General features: G+C 37.5%; 3 protein-coding genes and 1 pseudogene across 3 annotated transcripts; 1 reads left to right on the top strand and 3 right to left on the bottom strand.

The window, feature by feature from the left end:
* Positions 1 to 179: 179 nt before the first annotated feature.
* Positions 180 to 2,302, bottom strand: LOC143533348 (uncharacterized). Its single transcript, XM_077028169.1, has one exon. It carries the CDS (start codon positions 2,122 to 2,124, stop codon positions 310 to 312), a length of 1,815 nt encoding a protein of 604 aa, XP_076884284.1. The 5' UTR covers positions 2,125 to 2,302; the 3' UTR covers positions 180 to 309.
* A 2,196-nt stretch (positions 2,303 to 4,498) lies between these two features.
* LOC143533314 (uncharacterized) lies at positions 4,499 to 6,058 on the top strand. Its single transcript, XM_077028138.1, has one exon. The coding sequence runs from the start codon at positions 4,499 to 4,501 to the stop codon at positions 6,056 to 6,058; it is 1,560 nt and encodes a 519-aa protein (XP_076884253.1).
* Positions 6,059 to 7,433: 1,375 nt separating this feature from the next.
* LOC143533313 (uncharacterized) lies at positions 7,434 to 9,885 on the bottom strand. The gene is made up of 7 exons (XM_077028137.1): positions 9,674 to 9,885; positions 9,545 to 9,601; positions 9,362 to 9,454; positions 8,944 to 9,022; positions 8,725 to 8,849; positions 7,863 to 8,006; positions 7,434 to 7,783 (listed from the first exon to the last, which is right to left on the bottom strand). Exons 4-7 carry the CDS (start codon positions 8,996 to 8,998, stop codon positions 7,544 to 7,546), a joined length of 564 nt encoding a protein of 187 aa, XP_076884252.1. The 5' UTR covers positions 8,999 to 9,022; positions 9,362 to 9,454; positions 9,545 to 9,601; positions 9,674 to 9,885; the 3' UTR covers positions 7,434 to 7,543.
* A 2,249-nt stretch (positions 9,886 to 12,134) lies between these two features.
* Positions 12,135 to 14,511, bottom strand: LOC143533376 (transcriptional regulator STERILE APETALA pseudogene; annotated as a pseudogene).
* Positions 14,512 to 15,237: the final 726 nt, after the last annotated feature.

Genomic DNA, 15,237 nt, shown 5'->3' with positions numbered 1-15,237 from the left:
AAACAAGAAACCAAGTTTGGCAAAAAACATATGTAAGTCAACCCTAGTCCCTAGCAGTCCAAAATGAACATTTTTAAATATCATATATGTTAAATTGGTACTAGCAATAGCATTAAGGTATTAAATTTTAAGTGTTAAAAACTTAAAATGCATCCTCAAAAGTTTTCAAAATGACACAACTAGCTCAACCCTCTTAACAACAAACGTAACCTCATCGCCGCCGCGGACCGCCGCCATGAACCACCTTATGATCCATTTCATCCATCTAAATTCTCACACACATACTATCTGTTACACCTCTTTACATCATCAGTCTTCCACCTTAGCCTCTGGTTTTATCTCCATTGCCGTCCGAAGAAGCTCTTCCGGGGTAGCAGCAGGGTCAAGATCCCAACACCCGTCGGGCAAATTAAGCGCTTGGCCTCTAAGTAAACACGACGGAACTTGGTGCGAAAAACGAAACATTTCTTGCCTCGGGATCCAACGGGACCCGTTCCCGTTCAAATCCCGTTGGTAAACAGTTTTATAACCTTCTAGTTTCACCAATGGAGTCACACAAACACCAAGTTCCTCACTATAATCATCAACAATCTCCACCATTTCATACTGATGTATCACTTCTTTAGGTGTCTTTCGGTTCCAATTATCCGACCAGTTCCGATACACGGCCCACACGTCTCCACTTTTCGGGTAGATCTTAACACACCCGCCTCGGCCAGCCTTTTCCCGACCCAAAAGATGCGAAAAGATGTTGACTTGGTCAACGGTTTCCGAATGGAAGACACGGAAGCTTCCACATGATTTAGTGAACCCCGATTCGATCCATTTTACCGACCCGAATTCGGTGTCGGTTTTTGAATTCAAGTAACTGATGTGTACTTGAAACGGGTTGACCGAGATGACCTCGCAGATCAAACAATATAAACGTGGCATCCCGTCTTCTTCATCATATATAGCCCATATTTGCTTTGATTTGAATACCTCCTCGGATCTATCTGTGTCAAAATCATGGAAATCCGGGTCCGGGACCGTTATCGGGCCCGGGCATGGTTTCTTTCCAGCTTTCCCGTTCTTTGAGGCTAGTTTCATTTCTTCTAACTTACACCGAATAACCGATCGGGCTTTATCGATTAACAACTTTCTCACATCGATGACAGGGGCGGGTGGGTACCATCGGGTCAACGTCTCGTTGACCACATTTCCGTTCGGTACCACCATATCAGGGTCGGTTTTAAATACAAATTCACCATTCGGGCCTGGCCCGTTAACCTCTTCAACCTTTCTATTCTTAGGCGGTCTACCAAGCCTAACACCAGAGAGGCCCGTTACTTCACCAGGCCCATGTTTTCCGTATCCCTTTGCTCTTCCATTCGGTTTATGACTCGTCGAATTACTCCACTGAAAAGACAACCCATTCGCGTATTCGTGACCATGATTTGAATGAAACACCGATGACCCGTTTCCACCAAAACAAACGGACGAATTAACATTATATGAAAGATTCGCATACCCATTACCATAATTATTCTCAGTAGCATAAGACCACGGGCAATAAGTCACGGGAGCCGACCCGGTTTCAACCGCAACAAAAACGCCCCGACAATTCTTACACGAAAGCCGTTTATTAACATACTTTCTAAGATACTCATACTGCACGCAACACGACGTGCAAACAGTCCAAAACGTGTCAAGTTTCCCGACCGACTGCGAACCCGTCACTAAAAACTGACTATTCCTCTTAACATCATAACAATATCTCTTCGATCTATCCGACAACACGCTCCACGCGTCCGAAACGAGCTTAAACGCTTCAGCAGCACCGACTGTTCTATTATCATCCGGGTGAAGAAGAACCACCAGCTTCTTGTACTGTTTCTTCAACACGGACCGCTTCGCAGACGCGTTTACTCCAATAACAGAGTACAAATCAACCTCACCATAAACTCTGTTCTGCAAATTAGACAACACTTCAAAAGTAGTCACCATTTGCGACACGCCTTCGAGCTGCGGGCAAATCGATTGAGCTTTCATAGCATATTGTTTCGCACCCATGAAATCTTTAACTGCAAATAGCTTCTCTGCACTCTGTTTCGCTTTAACTGCTTCTCCCATGATCGAATTCATTTCAAAAATTGGATCTTTATTCTTGAAATTAGTTGCAGGTTATCAATGGCTACATATTTTGTAACAATTTTAAACAAATTACTGAAATATTAATTACCAAAAACCCAACTAATTTCCCCTACATTAAATTAAGTTTATAATCAGTCAACAACATTTCAAAAATTAAAAATAAAATTAAACACAGTCATAAAAAATGAAACAAGTTCCCAAATTAGAAACAAACAAAAAACCCTAAAAAAGTTTAATTTAAGTAAAACAAACCTGGATCCGGATCCGGATCCGACAGAAATTGAACAGTGAGATAAGAAGATCTAAAATCAGTGGTGGATTCGTTATTGTTTGCTTCAGATCTCGGATAAATGAAAGTGATAATAAACTTTACTGTAAATAAATCCTGTGAGTGAAAATTAAAAAATAATAAGAATAAGAATAAAAGTTATAACTTTAATAAATTAAGTATTAATATTTTTAAACAAAAATTCAAGATTAGGGTTTGGAAAAAAGAGGAAATGCTGAATTAATGAAGATTCCGTTAAATCGCCGACCACAAAAATGAAGGTATAAAATATATAAAAAGAATCAAATGTGTGATGATAATAGTATTAAATAATGTGGGTAGTACAAGTGTTAACTTTAAGCAAGTGTTTGTTTAAGAAATAATAATAATAAAGTGGTAAAAGTGTGCGGGTGTGTGTGATACGCACCCACCTTGGGTTTGCAAGTAGCTGATTGGTTAAGGTTTTGAAAGTGGTTTGGTAATTGGTATGGTGTGATATGGACCCCTTTTGACCCGAATGTTTGGGACATCATATGCGACTATGGTCCGCCCGCTAGATTCGCCACCATGGGTGTCACTTGTAAGTGAGGTGATTGTGATTTGTGGTCGGATGTTTGTGGTTTGCATATGCTCGTTATTTGTGGGTCCGGTTGTCCCCAACGGACATGACGTAGTGGTGAGTTTTAGGCTTTTTGGAGATGAGTTTTATTTATTAAGGTTTCGTTAATTCGCTTATAGGAAAAAAATGGTCAGATAAATATGGTTATTGGAAGAAAGTAGTTCGGTTAGTTCAGTTAATTGTCGACTTTGAATTTACTTGGAAACAAACTAATTTCAATTAATATACCAAATTAATCAAAGAACTTGTAGCTCAAAGATACCAATGTCCTTTATAAGTTTGTACCCTCCCTAATGGGATCCAAGTTACATTATGGGCAAAATTGTGTGGAATATCTATGGAATTATGGGTGTTGTTACTTTGACGTTCAAGAAATAAATGAATAATAAACCAAGCTTATATCTTGTGAAATTAGTAATACTTAATATATAAATAAAAAACGTGACAATCAATATGATATTTATCAATAAAACCATAAATAAATATTTTTCAATACATGACAAATTAATGTTAGTTTGTCTGGTTAGTTTGGTTATTTAAACGCATTTAACTATAATCTAGGTATAAAAAGAATTACCAAAAAATTTATAGCCAAACAATCAATTTATCAATTGGATTGGTACTTTGGTACGGTTTTTTTTCCTCTTTTTTTATTATCTTAGTTGGTTATATATTCGGTGTTTCTACTCAACCTTAGTTTGACTGACAAGAACATCATTCCCATTGCTTGGTATAAAGCGGAATGGGAGAACAACGATATAACTTTCAAATTGTAGAAAACCACAAAAACTAAGAAAAAAGCATAACGTCGTTTCTAATAGCATATTGAGATGGAGAAGCGAGATGACATCCCCGTTGTGCTTTTGATTTGAAGTTTTCCTTGATAACTTTTAAATTGCGAGATCATTATCAGATTGATAATGGATTAAGACCCAAAAGTTTCAATAATGAGTATCACAATTTATGTGAAAATTGTAACAGAGTTCGTATAATTTTATGAGTTCAGTATTTCAAACCATGCCAAATGCTTCCTACATATAATGGTTTTACCGATACAACGAACTTTTGAAACTCTTAGACCAGGTTAGTGGGACGTTTTGCCCATCCAAAAAGTCTCAGAGCGCCCGGGAACACCACCCCCGGCGCTTTGGATTAAAGTTTGGTGATGGATGGGAAGCGCCGAAGGAAGAGGGGTGAATGTGATTGGTGGGTTTTATTTGTTTTTTGATAACTAATAATAATAAAATAATACTAAGGTAATGAAAGGTTAAGCCTTCATCCACTACAACTTTTTTTCGTCAAACCGTCCAGATGGTTATGTGACGTCACATGACACATAACGCCCATACAGAAGCACGTTCTTAATGAAAAGGCATGTCAGTTGGCAAATGGACCCCAAAACTATAAAAACATGCTAAATAGTCACCACTTTATGCTAGTCTGCTACTGCTTCAGTTGGTACCAAAGTACACAGCATCATGAAACTGATGCAAATTCGTTCAATTTCAACTCTGTTCAATTCAACCACGAAGAACCCTAATTCCTCTGTTTTCAAAACAACAAACAAATACAAATGGACCCCAATTCCAATCCCACACCGAACACTCCAGGAACCCAAAGGCCAAGATCTCGATTACGTCAACGTAGCTCACAGTCATCTTCTCCACTCCGATTGGTCCAAACTCCACAAACTATTACCCAAATTAAACCCATTCAAAATTAACCACATTTTACTTAAGCTTCAACCCAATTACTCAGTTTCCCTCAAATTCTTCAAATGGGTTCAACTCAATAACCCTAATCTACTAACCCTCGAAGCCAATTCAATTATCCTCCACATACTCACAAAAAATCGTAAATTTGTCTCTGCAGAGTCTGTTTTAATCAAGATTATTAGTTCTTGCGATGTGTCGGTCCATTCGAAGCTTTTCGATTCGATTATTAACTCTTACAGGATGTGTGACTCAACCCCTCGTGTGTTTGATGCATTGTTTAAAACTTATGCTCAGATGAAACAGTTTCGGAATGCGACTGATGCTTTTTGTCGAATGAAGGAATATGGGTTTTTGCCCACGGTTGAATCGTGTAATTTGTATATGAGTTCGTTGCTCGGTATGAATCGGGCGGGGATCGCGGTGTTGTTCTATAAGGAAATGAGGCGGTCGAGGATGACGGTGAATGTGTTTACTGTCAATATGTTGATCAATGGTTATTGTCAGTTGGTGAAGTTAGAGAATGCACGCCAAGTGTTTGATGAAATGCCGGATATGGGTTTTAGCCATAATGTTGCATCTTACAATACGTTGATCGCAGCTTACGTTAACGAAAACCTTCTGACCACTGCGATTAAGTTGAAAGCTGCAATGGAGAAGAATGGGATTAGCCCGAATGTGATTACTTATAACACGCTAATCCATGTGTTTTGTATCAAAGGGAAGATGCATGATGCATATAAGGTGTTCGGTGAAATGTCTGTCATGAATGTGGCTCCTAATACGGTAACTTATAACACGATGATAAGTGGGTATTGCAAGTTGGGTAAAGTCGAAAAGGGTACTCAAATCTTTGAAGAAATGTTGAGAAATGGGATTAAAGCCGATATCTTGACGTATAACGCGCTGTTGTTGGGACTATGCAATATCGGGAAGACTAGAAAGGCTGCTTATTTGGTTCAAGAACTTGATAAAAAGAAACTAAGACCGAATGCTTCAACTTTTGCTGCTCTTATTAGAGGACAATGTGTTCGAAAGAACCCGGATCGCGCTTTTGAGTTATACAAAAGCATGATAAAGAGTGGTTGTCGTCCGAATGTGGAAACGATAAAGATGATGGTGACCTCTTTCTTCAAGAATGATGACTTTGATGGCGCGTTTGGTGTTTTTAAAGAGATGTTAGAGAGGCCTGTTGGTCCTGATTCGGTTATATGGAGTGAGTTGTGTAAGGAGTTTTCACAAGGGTGGAAAGATCGGTTAGTTATGAGTTTGTTAAAAGAGGTGAATGAGTCATGCTTGAACGTTTTGAAAATGTTAAACGCGTAATTTGTGATTCTAATGCAGATGGTAAAGAAATAGAACAAGCGTGACGTGGTGTTTGTAACTTCGTAGATTCGGTTCGAGTTATTGAATTTCCGTTACCAAGACAGTTAGACGGTGTACAAGCTGCGATAGTTAATACCTTTTGGCAAAAACAATATGATATTTACGATCAGTCTAACATGACTTACCAGATATAAGACAATTATTAATACAGTTCCAAATCAATGCAAAAGTGCTTGCAGGAATAATGGAGATTTTGATGATTATTCACTATTGCTTTGAAATATAAAGCTTTATTGAGGAAATTGGTTTGGTTGAATTAACACTGAAGACCAAAAACTTGGTTTTTAGTAGAATTGATTTTGCTATTCACATTATCTATATATCTATATATCTATATACTATATATAATATAGGAGTGAGAGACCTCTTAAATTTTAAGAGGTGCCATTTTTATTGCATATTTTACAAGTAACAATACATAGAATTTTAAGAATATAGGGGTAATATAAGTAACAATACATAGAATTTTAAGTAAGTAGGGGTAATATAGTCTTTGCTCATTCAAGAATAATTTACAATAATAGCCTTTCAACTTCAATCAATTTTAGTTAATTTATTAAATATTTACACATTTTTTCCTCTTTATAAACCAACTACCCTCCACGACTTTTTAACAGCCATAACCTTTTCACACGTTAACATTTTTTCTAAAAAAGTACACCATAAAAAAGAGTATTTTATTCTCTTTAATTTGAGTATGATATTGCTATAGTTTATTAATTAAAAAAACTAACATGTTATGTGATTACCAGTTATTACCGGCAACGGGTTGGGCAAGTTCGGCTAATGGTGTCGAAACGGGTTAAGGGTGGGACAAGTTTAATACAAAAAAAAAGGCTAAGTTAGTTCTTGTCGGGATGGGTTTAGCTTGAAAGGGGCCATGTCAAAACGGGTTTCAGGTTAGAATATTTTTGGGTCGGCACAAGTCCGTCAAAACGGATTGGGTTAAAAAGTAGTTTATTTGAAATTACTATACATTTCATCTTTGTTTCTTGATTGTCGCCACCAATTACTCTAGCCACAGACAACAATGTTTATACATATCGATTTGCTCGCGTCTAGGCATTGTGTGGCGTGCTTACTGGCACCGGTTGGCGGTTACGCGTCCGATGCCAAGTTAAATGCATACCACTGTCGAGTTACACACATATCGTTGCGGGGTTACAAATGTACTAACACCGGTTGCGTTTGCACGTCCACCGCTGCATCGCGCGGGCACCTGGCTAGTTAAGTAAATAAGTAGGAACTGTTATTTTCTAACCTAATGTGACCTGACTTGTTCTCAATCAAACCGTTTTGACCCAACACAGCATCACAATGTCATCTCATCAAACTACCAATTTGGAATGTTACATGTCGAATTAAAGAAAACACGACATAAACTCTTTACATCCATGTGAATCATCTACTACTACAACAATATAATCATAAATCTTCTTCCATAGCCTCAGCCGCAGCAATCTCTGAATCCAGTTTGTTCATCAACTGTTCACTTACATGTCTAGCCACCAATATCATATCAAGAATCACACTCGGGTCTAAACCCGCACCCCCTCTTTTGGTCAACCCACATATCAGTCCTTGCCTGTTGACAGAAACCGAAACAGCAGAGTTCATCTGTGATTCTTCTTCTGAAGTTGCATCTACAATATAATGGCTTCCAACCTAAATAAAAACAAAAACAAAAACCACTAAATTAAACAAAAGAGACAATTTGTTTTAAAGTTTTGAAATAATGTCACACCTTAGTTAAAGTAATGATAACCGGGACCGCTGTGGTATCAAACTGTAGAAACTCTTCATCACTAACATCAACCTCGGGTTGTTCATCTGATGTGGCGGCTGATGCAACGTTTACTTTTGGGATGCCTGTGTTGCTTAAAGCAGCCTGATAAGGAATAACAAGAATCAAATAACCAACACCAAAAATAAGCTTGTTAATAAACGAGCCTAATTCTGAACTTGAGTTATCGAGCTCGAGTTGGCTCGTGAGCCTAAACAGGCTTATTATTGATATTTATTATATATAATATAATAATTATTAAATATAAATTTATGGTAAAAATAACCAAATAATATATATCATGCTATATATAAAATTACAATTAGATTATGCATAAAAAATAATCATTAACTTGTATAAATTAATTAACAAATAATAAACAAGTCAAGTTCGAGCTTGAAAAATTACTCACGAGCCAAGTTCGTGTTGGCTCGTAAGCCTAAATAAGCTTATCAATTATATAGATTTTATTTAACATGTTAATATAATAAATATTATATATAAAATTATGAGAAAGATAACTAAATATATATCATGTAATTTATTATATTATATAATAACTATGAGTTTATATGACATGGCTAATAAATAATAAATGAGCATAGCTCGAGCTTTAAAAATAGAGTTCAAAATGAGCCGAGCTCTCACTCTCGTAAGTTAAACGAGCCAAGCTTGAGCCTAGTCGAGATCGGTCCCAGCTACTCCTAGCATGATCATTTGATCTCTAACGATAGATAATAAGTTTCTTATGATCGCTAAATCAAAATAGGCTGAAAATTTTACATTTATTAAACAAAAAAGTAATGATAAACAATAAACATACCTTAATGGCAGCACCTAAAGCATCAAGCACATTTCCATCCATACTAATCACAAGACCATCAATATATAAATCCCAACAAACTTTTCCATCCACAATTGACAAAGATGAAAGATTAATTCCAGCTCCTGCCATTAATGCGGTCACAACATTTGTTATAAACTTATAACATGAAAACTGTTCTATTTGTACAAATACATGTTCTATTGTGAAATTACATACCTGCCCCACTTTTACCTCCCAATAAACAGTGTCTTAGGGCTGCAGATAGTTCCATCGATAGTTCTTCACCACCTCTCCCCTATATAAACAAATCAAGCAAAATATTATTTAAAAAAAACAAACAAATAGAAAACACATTAGTTACAAGAAAAAAGATCATTTGAGCCGGAATCATCCGTTGTTCAAATTATTATTAAATTGCCAGATAATACTCAATCGCAAAAAGAAACATTAAAACGTGTTAACCCGGGACACGACACGAACTAAGAGTCTCTAGCTTTATCGCTTAAACTAGACTAAATGCACGGGCCATGTTCGGATTCACCTATTCAATCCGCCAACCCTTAATCCTTCAACCCAACACACCTCTATTTTCACTAAATATGTAAATAACTAAAAAAGATATAAAATTTAAAACCTCAAATTGTGGTGCTGCTGTAGGACTACAATCAACATATATAGAAACTTTGCCTTTATCAGGTGCCGAAGAACTCGGTCTGCCTAACTCAGCCTGCAAGCAACACAACATATATGCAAATTATATGGATATAAATATAAATAATTATACAAATTAAAAAAACATAATCAGCCCCAAAATGACCTTAACACTAGCAATAACTTCAGTTTTACCAATCTTAACTCTTGCTGAACCATTAGCCTGCATTTAACTGTTCATCAGATAACTAATAAATAATAAAATAATTGTATAAAACATGAAGATTAAGTTTACTTGAGCAATGACGCCGGTTTGGACGAATATAGGACGGTAAGTTAATCGTTTACGGCCGTCAGTACGGAGGTCTTGAGCAATTCCGCCTTGTATAAAAAGCTTTTCTCCGACGGATAGTCACACCATTGCTAATGCTGCTGGACATAATGAGTTCCGGTGATGATAATTGAGCTCCGACTAGAAATTAGGGTTCAGTGGGTAATAATAATAATAATAATAATAAGACAGAATTACAAATTTTGTCCTTTAAAAAAAGCCAAATTACAGTTCGTGTCCTTTTCTAAGTTTCCTTGCAGGCGGTGTACTTTAAACTTTTTTTTCCTACAAGTTTTGTCCTTTACGCTAACTGGGTTAGAAAAACTCAGTTAAATGCCCTCACGTGAGGCGCATGTGAGGGCATTTTTGTCTTTTCGCCTGCTGCTACACAGCCCACAGGCCACCCATTTTTGTCTTTTATACAAATTGAATAGATTATATGAATGACCCGATCTCCAACCACAGCCCACAGGCCACCCACCCTGCCGGAAGGCCACCCACCACCTGTCACACACCCCCCGGTAGACCACAACCAGTCACCCACTTCATCGGAATGCCATCATCTGCTGCTACATCGCTGACGGGAGATCACAAACGTCGGTCGATTTTCGCTTCAAATTGGCTTCGACCATCGGCAAATTATCCACGAGTTGCAGGTTTCCGGTAGTCGATGTCCACTCCGGAAAAACGGGTATGTATAATACGATATGCCATCGCCGCCAACAACCCTCACCGTCTCTTTCGTTTTTCCGGCGATAGATGATGACGAAAACCCAGATCTATGACCTCCATAAACACCGGCGATGTTGCAGGTTTTCCTTTTTCCCCTCTTTTTGATTTTAAGGTTTAAGTTTGGGTTGCTTGGTGTCGAAGAGGATGGACTTCCTGCGGTGGTTTAGGGTTTCTGGGATTTGAAGATGGGGTGAGCTAGTTGCGGTGGTGAGCCAGCTGTAGTGGTGACTTTCAGTTGCAGTGGTGGTGGCTCACCGGAGTAGACGGTGGTGGCGGCTCGCCGGAGATGAACGTGTAGTGGCGGTGAAGGAACAAATGGAAGATGGAAGGTAGGGTTTGGATAAAGAATATTTATAAATAATTTAATTTTGATGTTTTCAATAATTGAAAGGTTTAGTTTTTAAACAAATTAAACAGTGAGGGTTGTTGGCGGCGATGGCATATCGTATTATACATACCCGTTTTTCCGGCGTGGACATCGACTACCGGAAACCTGCAACTCGTGGATAATTTGCCGATGGGTCGGGTTCGGGTGATAGGGATACGGGTTTTGGAAAAGGATGGGTCGGGTTCGGGTGATAGGGATCGTTTGCGGTGGCCGGAATTAATGGTGGCCGGAGTTTATGGTGGCCGGAGTTTATGGTGATGGTGGTGGCTTAGAGAGAAATAAGAGAGAAAGGAGGGGATTATATATATTTTCTTTTTTTTTTTAATTTAAAGATACACTAAAATTACAATTATGCCCATCACATGTCTGGCACATGTCATACTTAACTGAGTTTTTCTAACCCAGTTAGCGTAAAGGACATAACATGTAGGAAAAAAATGTTTAAAGTACACCGCCTGCAAGGAAACTTAACAAAGGAGACGAACCGTAATTTGGCTTTTTTTAAAGGACAAAATTTGTAATTCTGTCTAATAATAATAATAATAATTAGGTGAAGATCCGGTTTTGGTTAATGGGCTTCAGTTTTAGTGGGCATTCGAGATGGGCCCATGTTATTATGTGGGTGGGCTAGGTCATTGAGAAAAAGAAAAAAAGAATAACAAAAAGAGGGTGACGACAGACTATTAGGAAGAGCTGGGTATGTGTACGCTTCGGTTATTAGTCTTAACCAAATTAATCAGTCGGTTTTTTCTTAACCGGTTTGATTTATTCGGTTATGAATTCATGACAATGACACGTGGATTCATGAATGAATGTATAAACATGAAATGGAGGTATAATCACATGACATGGTGGTATAAAACATTAAATACATGAAATTGATGTATATAAGCTAGAAATATGTGAAAGTATGAATGGTTCGGTTAAGTTATTTTCGCTGGATCGAGGGTACAAAAATTACGGATAATGTATTTTCGTTAATTTGGTTTTTAGTTAATTTCGATTCGGTTCGGTTATTGCACACCCTAATGGCTATTGTGTCTAGAAGGAATGTCCATTTTGGAACAAAAATTCAAGTTTAGAGATTAGAAAGCACGTTTGGTTACATGGTCATCATGTTAAATGTTAATTGTTTGGTTTGAACTCTTTAAATTTGTGTTTCTTTCAATATTTTGCCATGAAATCACATGATTTTGCTTTTGTTTTTATTAATATGAGTAGATAACTTTCTTGTACTATCTAGGTATGGATGATAAATGTTTTTGACAAGTTTCAATTTTAATTAATTACATGATGTATTGCTATTGAAAAACATCATCTAAGTTAATCTTCAATGCGTTAAAATTTGTTTTTATTTAATTATTGCATTTAGTTCTATGTGTATTCTTTTGATTGATTGTCTTACATATGGTTAGGGTTTCACGTTTATATCATCTAGTTGGTGTTTTGATATGTTTGTGGGTTAATGCAACTATAGGAATCATGTGTGATTATTAAAATTCAATTCACTACCCTTACGACCGAGAGGTAATATGGACTAAGGAGTCCGTTTGTCTTGCCAAATATTTTGAAGACCAATATACAAATTCAAAATTTTCTAAATTCAAAACTATGAGCTGAACAACTAAACCGATAAAATCACACCATAAACCAAAATAAAATGAAGCATCAATTCATTAAATTGAACTTTTACAAAACCTCTTCTTACCAAGCAATAAAACACTCACTATACCCAAATAATATCCATAACCAATATCAAATAATTTCCAACAACAAAGGTCAAAAGACAACAATATTCATACAAAGCCAAACCTAAACACTAAATCAAATAGTCAACAGGAGTCACCAATCCTTCTCATTCACCGGCATCACCAGCTTCTTAAACTCAGCCTTAGATCACATGAAGCAAAACATACATTGACCGTTTAGTCAAAGTCAAAGTCAAAATTAGTCAATTGCCATTTGGTGTGAGAGAAGTCTCTAACGTGCTCCAAAGTCCCACAAATGAATTGTATTGTCACCGGTGCTAGCTGCCATATGGCGTTCATCGGCTATCATTGTGGTTATATCCCGAATCCGTTCTCGAAAAATATACAAATACTCCCCGTGATCCAACTCCCAGACCCGAACCCCGTTGCTAGTCGAAATAAACGCATAACCACCGTTTATGCAACCCAAAAAGCCACCCCGTGCCATGAACCGGCAAATCTCCCCCAAATGTTCCACATGACGCACATTAGCAACGCCCCTACTGTTAACAAACATAAGTGCCTTATTGTACGCATCGGCTGTACCCACATTTATTTGCCTCATAAACTCTTCTTCTCCTAATATCATTTGGTTCCCTAAGCTGAACACAATCACGCGGCTTCTTGTGAACCCTACTGCCATGTCGTCACTTGCTATACGGATCCGACCAACATGATCATTTAGATCTATGAGCAGGTGCCAACCAATTACCGCGTCTGGGTCCGTTAATGTGCCTCCAATGAATACTAATTCTTCGGTGATGCTGTTTCGTACATGAAATGCACGGTTTGGAACACCTGTGTATTAAAAAGAAAGGGTGTTCATGTTAGCTACGCTAGAATTAAAACGATATTCATCAGCCATAACTCATCAAACCGCTCTGCTTGAGTATTCATGTACCAGCTACCTTCATTTGGACGAGGGTTACCAATCTGAATGGTTGAACAGCCTATAACCAGATTCTCAAAATTTATACTTTTTATCACTTTTCTTCTTCCAAAATCTCACTTACTGATTAAAAAAAAATACAGTTACATATATAAAGGAACCGAGCTTTTGATGACTCGTTCGATGGGAAGTTTGTTTGTTTATAATAAATAAACATGAGCAAACTTTTCTCTTCAATTATTTAAATGAACAAAGATGAACACATGCCTTGATCAATCACTTATGTCTATGAACATTCATTTACGTTTACTGAGATTTTATTATATTTTTAGGCCCAACAAATCGACGTTCAATATACTTTAATCTAGCGTTCACTCAATTACCTTCGTCGTCTATCTATGTGCACTCAGGTTGTTCGTGAATGGTTCATTTATATTGTTAACGAAAGAACAAGAACATGCTCATTTTCTTAAGATCAAGTACCTGCGTAAAGGCCAATCCACCAGCGGTTAGAACCAGTGAAATCAACAAGCACACCATCAGTGACCACATCACCTAAGTGCGCCCTGCGCAAAGCTCCCGGAACATGTATAGACGCAACATGAATATCACCGTCTAACGACGAAAAAACCAGACGAGTGTCCGTAAAAAAGATGCCAGAGACAGCACGAGAGAATGGTCCAAAATGATTCCTTTGATGTGGATGAAACGTGGACACATGGAGTCTTGTGGGGAGATGGAATAAACGCACTGAACCATCGGAGAAGCCGGCTGCAATGTGGTAATCGGACAATGCAAGACGGCGGCACGAGAGTGCTTCGTTGTTATTGTTGTTGTTGTCGTTGAGTGGGAAGTTGAGGACAGTGTGGTGGTAATTACGGGAACGGAAGTTTCTAGCGGTACGGTGGCAGTAAATGTATTCGTCGTGCCATGACGGGTGGATGAGGTGGTGCCGGTTCCATATGCGTCGGGTTAGAGTTTGCCATAGGAGGTCGGATTGGGATGCCCTTCGCCATGTTCTACAAACCTGCAAAATGCCAACAAAACAAAATTAATTACTTAAGACTATGAGGTTATGTTTTAAAATGTGCCAAATGTTATATTTAGCTTAACATGTCTAAAAACACTATAAAAAAAATTTCACGGGGGTCGGAAGACGGTCGGTGTCAAAATTTTATAGCGGTTGATCAAGATTTTAACACACATACGCCGACACCATGGTATCAGCTAATACTCTCACATGGATAAATAAGTAATTCAAGTGTTAACACTTAACTAGCTATTACTTAACAAACATACACACACTATCAAGCAAATTAGTATCATCAACGATTGTATGTGTACGTATTTATATGTTTATTTGTGTATTTGTTTTTCTAAGTATATGAATGTATATGTATTCAGTATGTATATGTATTTATACATTAACTTGTGTATTTTTACACGCATATGCAAATGTTTATGTTTATGCGTGTAAGATATATGTGTGCGTTTGCACTTTTATGTGTATGCATTATGACACAGACACGCACACATATTGTGTGTGTCTGTATGATGATTGTGTGTATTGAATCTATTAGGACAAATTTAGCCGGTGAGAGCTCATTCGAACTTCAATCAATGCCTTTAATATCTTCATACAAATTCCAATTCACAACACCTATTAAGTTTTCTAAGGCTTTAAAACCGTTATGATTCCCTTTTTACTACACAAGGGGAAGATGATAAGTGATTTAAGTTTCTTTAAACACTGGTCTTGTAACTTACTACA

Source organism: Bidens hawaiensis, unplaced genomic scaffold (assembly GCF_021521415.1).
Source record: "Bidens hawaiensis isolate Kalapana, Puna unplaced genomic scaffold, B.hawaiensis_p1.1 tig00009662_1, whole genome shotgun sequence".
Taxonomy (NCBI): Eukaryota; Viridiplantae; Streptophyta; class Magnoliopsida; order Asterales; family Asteraceae; genus Bidens; species Bidens hawaiensis.
Note: the sequence above shows the minus strand (reverse complement) of the source record. Positions and strands in the feature narration are given on the sequence as shown.

What these genes read in the sequence shown, in the direction of transcription:
- LOC143533313 (XM_077028137.1), bottom strand. Translation starts at nt 8,998, where the DNA reads ATGGAACTATCTGCAGCCCTAAGACACTGTTTATTGGGAGGTAAAAGT. An exon ending in GGGAGGTAAAAGTGGGGCAG is followed by an intron (nt 8,850 to 8,943) that starts GTATGTAATTTC and finishes CATTAATGGCAG; the next exon opens with GAGCTGGAATTAATCTTTCA. An exon ending in CTTTAGGTGCTGCCATTAAG is followed by an intron (nt 8,007 to 8,724) that starts GTATGTTTATTG and finishes ATTCCTTATCAG; the next exon opens with GCTGCTTTAAGCAACACAGG.
- LOC143533314 (XM_077028138.1), top strand. Translation starts at nt 4,499, where the DNA reads ATGAAACTGATGCAAATTCGTTCAATTTCAACTCTGTTCAATTCAACC.
- LOC143533348 (XM_077028169.1), bottom strand. Translation starts at nt 2,124, where the DNA reads ATGAATTCGATCATGGGAGAAGCAGTTAAAGCGAAACAGAGTGCAGAG.